The sequence below is a fragment of the Trachurus japonicus genome, chromosome 16 (genome assembly GCF_045865225.1).
Source record: "Trachurus japonicus isolate A0001 chromosome 16, Traja_1.0".
Classification (NCBI taxonomy): domain Eukaryota; kingdom Metazoa; phylum Chordata; class Actinopteri; order Carangiformes; family Carangidae; genus Trachurus; species Trachurus japonicus.
The window spans coordinates 14,589,554-14,597,674 of NC_140922.1; the positions used below are offsets into that span (position 1 = coordinate 14,589,554).

An 8,121-nucleotide genomic window follows, 5' to 3' on the forward strand; every position below is an offset into this window, starting at 1 on the left:
CTTTGTAGCGTTCCAGGCAACCCACTCGTGTTTTTCCGACCTGTTTTACCTGTGAAACTGCACTATAACGGCCACTCGTAACTTCCGACCTGTGAACTCGTACCAGTTCGATCTGGTACGAGTTCACAGGTCGGAAAAATACGAGTTTCCTTGAACGCACCATAACAGTCCCCGTCGCTACGTCGCCACAGGTCGGAAAAACACGAGTTACGGGCTGCCTTGAACGCACCATAACGTCTTGTCAGCCGATGGAGTTAGCAGCCCCCGCCCTCGTCCCTACGTCACCACATTCACGCGCATCCCTTGGCTGCACTGGTTCTGGCTGCACACACAGCCCTTCATGCCGTTCTCTCTCCTCATTGGATAAAACTTGTAGGATACGAGAAAAGTTTTCTCCTCGGCTCAGAGCAGAGCAGAGTGACTGACAGACCCGTGTTTCAGTCCAAACACTCTATGTAAGTGATTGCTGTCGGAAGATATAACTATTTAAGACTTATATTAACACAAAAATATTGCTTACTTCTGCTTTAACTTAACAATTAAAAGCCTGATTGAAAAGGTGGGTCTTGAAAGCATCAACAGTCTCTGCGGCCCTGAGGTTCTCCAACAGGCAGTTCCATAATAACTAAAAGCTGCTTCCCCGTGCGTTTTAGAACTGACTTGTGGTATGATTAAAAGGCCAGTGCCGGAGGACCTCAAGGTCCACGAGGCTTGATAGTAAAAGCAGGTCAGAAGGCCCAAGACCTTTATCAATTACAAGTCTGTTTTTTATGTTAGTGAAAATCAATAAATTCTCTTCACAATCAGTCTTAGAGTCCAGTCCAGTTTGTGGATTGATGGGAATGCACATGCTGATCAGAACAGAACTTGTAGCTACCCCTCTTCACATTAGTGATAACGCTAATATGGCATTGCTCTCTGAACTTTCCTCTGCCAAAGATCACACGTGGTTCACATTTAGAAAGAAAAGACAGAGAATGAGAAAGAGTGAAATTGTCTCTGCTGGGTTAATTGAGCTGCACGAAGTTCAAGATGTACCACATGTTTTTTTTTTCTTCTAAATATAACAGCGGGCATGCCGCATGATTGACCTAAATGCTTTCCTGTGATCTTTTAGTGTGAACAAACAACTGAGTGCATATGATTGAATACCATGTTGTAAAATGTCACTGTGAAGACACATTCTGAGTTTACCACTTTTCTGTTAAAATTATGTTTGAAATATTTCCTTCCTTGCGTGGCAGCAGTACAGTGATTGCAAATTTCCACTTGACTGCACTGCTCTCCATTTGTAAAGCTTGTCAGTACTGATTTTACAATTCAGATCTAAGTGTGCTGTAATATGTCTCAAACAATAAACAAACTGGTCTTTTTCTTAGAATAAGACTAAGACCGAGAATAAAGGAGTCAATAACAAAACTAAACTTAACTAAACGTCTTCCAGAGTGATAAATAAAATCGCATTGTGATGCACATGGAGAAAAGGCCACACCCTTGCTCTGCTTTCACTAACACCTCAGTAAACCTTTGTTTCCATCTATTTTTTCTCTCTAGTGACTCATTAGTCAACAGTTCAAGTCTTCTCATTCTGAAGCCCACACATACAGAAACAGTTGTTATCAGCCGGACAACAAACTCAGGTATGATTTTAATACTCTGATAATTCCAATTTGCAAATAAGTAAGACAGAGATAGATCTGAACATCCATATAAAATGTAGTGCTTTGTCCAGCTAATTTAATTTATTTCACTGTTATTCTTTCTATCTTTTTTTTGCAATGTATAAAATACATGAATTGCATACAGTATGACAACACCTATCTTTTCACTCTTTGTTGGGAATTTCGATTTTTACGTAGCTTCACTTTTGCAAGTGTACTCTTATTTGTATGTGGCCTCATATAATTTTCTTGTCATTTCTCGACTCAGAAATAAAAACCTAAAGAAGAATGGACAAAGTGAAGATGATGACAACGTCTTGTCTGCTTTTGGCAGGTAACCCAAACTGTCAACTCAAACATAAATACCTCCATAGATTTCACTTTTTCATTTGTCACTTCAATTTTTCTCTTTCAGCTTTTTGCAGCCCTGTGTTTGCTGGAGAGTGGACAGCCAGTCTTGTAAAAGATCTTGATGCCTTGACGACATCGTGCGTTGTGATACCATGTTCCTTCACCCATCCTAAAGAAAAACTGCCCTCATCCAAGCTCAGAGGGATCTGGCACCTTCAAAGGGGAATGGATCAGTTTGTCTATTATGAAGATAACACGAGGATCCTGGAAAACTTTCGGGGTCGCACAAAGATGTTGGGAGAGTTGGGTCAAAACAACTGCACATTAGAAATGACTGATGTTAAAAATCACGACAACGGCCCTTTCTGTTTCCGGATTGAACTGGCACGAACAGAGAATGACCAGTCCACTAAAGACAAGTTCTCCTTTGTTGAGAGTTGTGCCACATTGAACATGCTCAGTATGTCACCAACCTTCCACAGTTTCATATATCAACACCTTTCTATGTTACATTGGTTTGCTTCCTACTTCACCTCTGACCTTTTATATTCACAGCTGATCCTCCAAAGCCGTCACTGGTTCACCGAGGGACGGCCACTGAAGGACATCCCTATACTATCACCTGTTCAGTCGTCCACACCTGTCCCTCTTATGTGCCTAAACTCACATGGAGCAGGAGCACCACAGACAAGCCCATTGAGAGTCACAGACAGATTGTCCGTGGCAACTGGGAGATACAGTCCATCCTGACGTTCACTCCTGAGGAGAAGGACGACCACAGTGAGGTCACCTGCACAGCTGAATTTCATGGGAAGGAGAAGAAGACATCCTCTGCATCAATGAAACTGTACATCAAACGTAAGAGCTTTCCACCTTGTTATTGACCACTGAGGTTTTCCTTTATTTTGAAGTTCATATGCCGGTACAGAACATGATTTTGAGCTTTAACCATTTGTGCAACATAGCTGCAGAAATGTGACATGAACTCTGTCTATTTACAGGAGGAGTAAACTATAAACAGATCATCATCCCCACGGCCGTGGGACTTGGTATCGCTGTGATCTTTAGCATCTTCTGTGTTTTCATGGTGAAAAAATACAAGTATGTTCTCTACACATCGCTTTTAGGGATTAAAATTGACAAAGTGCAATTCTGTATTTCCTACAAACCTGTCTACCTCTTAAATAAAATATTTTATTCTGTCTGCTTTAGGACACGCATTGCCGAGCTCCAAAGTCAAGAGGGCACGTGAGTAGGCCTACAAAAAGATTTGAGATTAAATTAACTTTGTTGGGGTGTACTAGTTTTGAATATGATTTCTACTGTATATTTTCTTATTTTTTCTGTCTTATTAAGGGTGTGGAACCGACTTTCCAGACTGTCTCGCAGGTAACTTTAATTGTAATTCTTCTGTGGTGTGTTTCGTGTTTTGTTTACAAAATGTAGGGATTCTCTGTTTTTCAGTTTATAATATTTAAACTGCATTGGTCTTAAGTTATGCCCTTCACATTTTCACACTTAAATGCTATCTGTAGATGTGATAAGTTAGAGTTTGGTGTTGTTTTAACACGGTAACCACCTAAAGTATATTTAAACGAGAATGATCTTATCTTGTTTTCTGTTCTCTTTTTTTCTGGGGGCTCAACAGAATCAGAGAATGATGGTGAGATATGAAAAAGCAGAACTGAATTTGCTTTTTATTCAAGATTGCACTAATGCATTCTTTGCCAAAATGAGGGGGAAAAATTAAAAACAAGTTTGTTCACCTGTTCTCTTGCTAAACATTTTCTATTTCCCTGTTTTTCTTAACCTGATATCAACATGTGATCCGTGTGTGAATATGCCAGTTGGACAGTTAATGGGAGTTAATGAGACACTATTATGCACTCATGTGATTAGACGAACGGTAACTTACTGCACATTTCAGGTCAACACTGCTGTATGAGCGCTATAATTTTCCATCACCAAGCTTTTTGCTGGATTTATTTCAAATATCAGCAAGAAGTGAAATCTGTGGTGCCTCTTCTTTAAGCTGTGATCACTACACAGATTGCATTTACTCATGGTTGAGATCTGATCACAGCATATTAACCACGTGTTAATGCCAAGTGTAAATGAGACAAATTCTGTTTACTTCTCCACATGCTCGCTGACACATGGCATATTAATAGTTGATATACATTTGTAGTTGATACAAGTGTAAATGTCAAACGCTAAAGTTGATATATCAAATATGTCTTTTTTCCTTTTCTTTTAGATAACCAGAGGATGAATCGTGCCCATTTGAAGTTCAACAACAATGAATGCAATCTTTCATGTGTTTCTTTGTTTGTGTAGTTAAAACAAAGTGCTTTACTGAACAGTTGATGCTTGCCTCCTTTTTTACTCAGATATTAGCATAAAAAATTGTATTATCTTAATAGCAACTTAGAAAAGAGGAAAAATATAATAAAATAAACTAGCTTTGAAATTCAGTAAACAATGTTTAAATGTTTTACCAGCATACTAACCTAAAAAGCAACATTTTGTATAAACACATTAAGTAGGCACTGTCGAAGTTGGAAATAGAAAATTCCTTAACTTGGTTTTGTTTTGCCAGTGCTCAGACCAACAGAAGAAAAAAGACTTCAGTTGTTAAATGTATACTCTAGCACCATCTGTCGGCATGTGGCGGCACTGTTTCTAGTTTTCATATATGACAGGGTGTGAATGTATGATTACAAAACCTTAGAGGCCCATGTTAAAGTGTGTTAATCTTGGTTTGATTTATGTTTGAAACTGCAAATTGCTATTAAAATGTTTCACATATATACATGCAGATGTGTGAGAAATGTATCCATTTTTCTTTGTTTATTAAATCCTGATTTGTGTCACTGTTGTTTGACTGGTAATGCTGTTCTCCTCCACATTAGAGAGCTCTGAACGTACAAACCATCCTCACTCTGTGAGGTCCCTGGTCTGGTCTTAAAAGTCTTTAGATATTTGGAACTGACTTGTTTTGTTCAATAAAGCAAAATCTGGAACTCCTACACCAGACATATCAGAGGCAATGACTTGTTTATGACTTGGTATGGATGTATTTCATTAAAGGGGCCACAACAGTCATGTTAGCCAGATTATGGTGCCTTTAACCACACAAATATAGAAGTTAAATGGGACAAAACAGTTGGGGAAATGACAGTGGCAGCATCTGGTTAGAAAATCAAAAATGGGTAGATCATTAACATGTTTTCTAGCATCTGCACACAGAAAAAGGTGAGAAATACTGCATATAGTGTCCATAATGCCATGAACCATTTCACAAATGCAACATGACAACCATAATTTAGTCTAATGGACAAAAAACAGTATGTGTTTTGTGAAGACTGTGGCCATTAACATGAATAACATTAAGCAGATTAGGTTGTACTATAGGCCTGATGTTTTTCACACATTTGAAGATAAAGTCAGGTTAATGCCAGATTTGACTTTATTTTAGGTCTGGATACTGACCGACTTTATGCCCCATAAATCTCATGTGGAAATCAGTCATATCTCATTGAGCTAAAAACCTCTCTCAGTGCAGGGGAGGAAACATTGGACATTAACCTTATCTTGAAACTACTTTCTATTAGTTATTTTTGTTTCGAAACATTTCAAGTAGCTTCACAGCAATGGGAGTGAAAGTCTCAAACGCAACAAGTTTTATTAGATCATGTTCAACTCATTCCTGCAGGCATTTAGTTGAAAAACAACACAACAGTCAAGATGGTGATTAAAATTAGCTGCTTGTTTTAACAGGACAGATGACCAACTAAAATAAAAAATAAATAAATTCAGACAATAACAGCACATCTTACAATACAAATTCTTAATGTGTGTGAATGTGTGTTTGTGATTAAAGGAATTCCTCAGAGATTGATTGAGTCATTGATTGACTGATTGGCCAATTGATTAACATAAAGGGACTGAGTATGAGATCCATCAATCAGCAGTGTTTGACTTGTATTGTTCCAGTTGTGTTTAATCTCATCTCTCACATCTGATTATACTAATTGTTATTTTGATGAAAGATGAGCTCAGGCCTTTAGTCTGTCCTGTGAGGCTTTCTTTAAAATGGAAGAGTGTGGCATGTCTCATTCAGTACTGGTAAAGAGGGACATCGCAGAGGTTTGTTTTAGTCAACAGGTAAAAAAAAAAAAGGATTTGTGTAGATTCTTTATTAGAGTGTACGTATTTGTTTTGGGGTTTTTGTTGATGTTTTACAGGTCTTGTGCATATTTAGAAGATATTCATTTGGTGCATTTTTCTTTTGATTGCTTCACAGATTGTGTTCCTTGCCTAACCCAAAGATCCAGATCAAGCACATTTTCCGTTATGGGTAACTCTGCACCCACAGGCTTCATCACCCCCACTCCCAGGAAGCTGTACTGGGGGCGCCAAAAAGAGGATACAGTCAAACTGGAGGACTTCTTGACACAGAGCGAAGAGGAACTGTGGAGGGTCAAAGGAAAACCAAGTCCATTCATGAAAAAGCTCAACTTCACTCGCAGCATCAGTTACGTTGATCTGGCTGTGCAGGAGTGCCACAGTTTCTATCCAAACAGGGGTGAAATGCTGAACCCTGCTTTTGTTGGAGACCAGGGCCCATGATTGAATTCAACAAGGATGTACAACAACAACAAAAAAAAGCTCAGCAAGAGGAGCTGTGATGCTTGAAGGCAAACAGGCTGTGTGATGCCACTGCAACACTGGTTGTCAGTGTTACTGTAAAACCAGCTCTCAGAAACATCCCACCAGACTGCAGGGGAGAACAAAACAGGATGTGAAACCCTGACCACGAGAAAGCTACGCCATTTCCTTTTTTATTTCTTTTTTTTTTGAAGAAGCATAAAGCATTAATGCTTGTAATGCTTGCATCTTGTTGAAGAGCTAATATAAGATATTGATATTTTGATATGTCCATTTGAGTAGATGGTCAGATAAGTATAATACCAGGAAATAACAATGACACACCCCATCCTTTGATAATGACTTTTGGTTTCAAAGAAGAAAAGGACATTCTGTCTCGACACCTCTCCGTCTCTCACTGTGTGAGGTACAGTAATGATCATTGTCCTTGTAGAGTGTAATATCTGAGAAACGCATCATATTGTCATTGTTGTTGGTCATTATTAAACTTCTGTTAACTTTTAAACTTTGTAAAACATGGATATTTTGGGTCACTCTTTTCTCTGTAGTAAATAATTTTGCAACTGATGTCAAGCAAATACATTTAAACCTTCAAGCTGATACTGTTGTTGCCTCTTGATTTAAATTTCACTCTGATCGACTTCAAAATCAGTGGCAGATAGATAGATAGATAGATAGATAGATAGATAGATAGATAGATAGATAGATAGATAGATAGATAGATAGATAGATAGATAGATAGATAGATAGATAGATAGATAGATAGAGTAATAATAATAGAATAATAATAATAATAAGACTTTATTAAGGACACAATCAGAGGTCCATAGGGACTTTTCTCAGATCAGAATGAAAATTCTCATACACACCCCATTAGTTCAACCTCCACAACATTTAGTCATTTGTGCATATCATAGTAGCAGTTTCTCCTTCCTCTGAACAAATTGCAAATACAATACAATACAATACTTTCATACAATTCTCTGCTGTTTTATTTGCTTATGTCATGTCAGTCAAAATGAACTATACTTATTAATGTTAAATAGTCGTTCCCTATAAAACTAATAGTCCTCATTTCATTGCTTGAGTCATTGCATACAAATTTTTTGAACTAGTTGTCAGAATCTGTCAAACTAATTTTATATGTTGGGAGAACCACTGTAAATTCAATTATTCAAACATTTCAGATATCCAGTATAGTATTGGACAGTAATTCAGCACTAAACAATCTGCACTGCACTACTGTCATTGTGTCAGACATTAAGCTACAGTGGGACAAGAACTTTTTACATTTTACATTTAGACTCAGCTTTACTACAGTACAGATTTACTGTATTGTAGTGTATTACAGCAGAGACGTTCTATACAGCGCCAACTGCTGGAGGGGCGCCGCCAGTCAAGGGGGGGGGGGGGGGATAATAATAATGATTTATGTCCG

The 8,121-nt window shown here is 38.1% G+C and overlaps 1 protein-coding gene across 1 annotated transcript; it reads left to right on the forward strand.

Annotated features, from left to right (window-relative positions):
- The first annotated feature begins 1,567 nt into the window (after positions 1-1,567).
- LOC146972070 (myelin-associated glycoprotein-like) lies at positions 1,568-3,264 on the forward strand. Its single transcript, XM_085801841.1, has 6 exons — positions 1,568-1,640; positions 1,930-1,995; positions 2,077-2,472; positions 2,568-2,870; positions 3,014-3,113; positions 3,225-3,264. Exons 2-6 carry the CDS (start codon positions 1,950-1,952, stop codon positions 3,262-3,264), a joined length of 885 nt encoding a protein of 294 aa, XP_085657967.1. The 5' UTR covers positions 1,568-1,640; positions 1,930-1,949.
- Positions 3,265-8,121: the final 4,857 nt, after the last annotated feature.

What these genes read in the sequence shown, in the direction of transcription:
- LOC146972070 (XM_085801841.1), top strand. Translation starts at nt 1,950, where the DNA reads ATGGACAAAGTGAAGATGATGACAACGTCTTGTCTGCTTTTGGCAG. An exon ending in GTCTTGTCTGCTTTTGGCAG is followed by an intron (nt 1,996 to 2,076) that starts GTAACCCAAACT and finishes TTTCTCTTTCAG; the next exon opens with CTTTTTGCAGCCCTGTGTTT. An exon ending in AATGAAACTGTACATCAAAC is followed by an intron (nt 2,871 to 3,013) that starts GTAAGAGCTTTC and finishes GTCTATTTACAG; the next exon opens with GAGGAGTAAACTATAAACAG.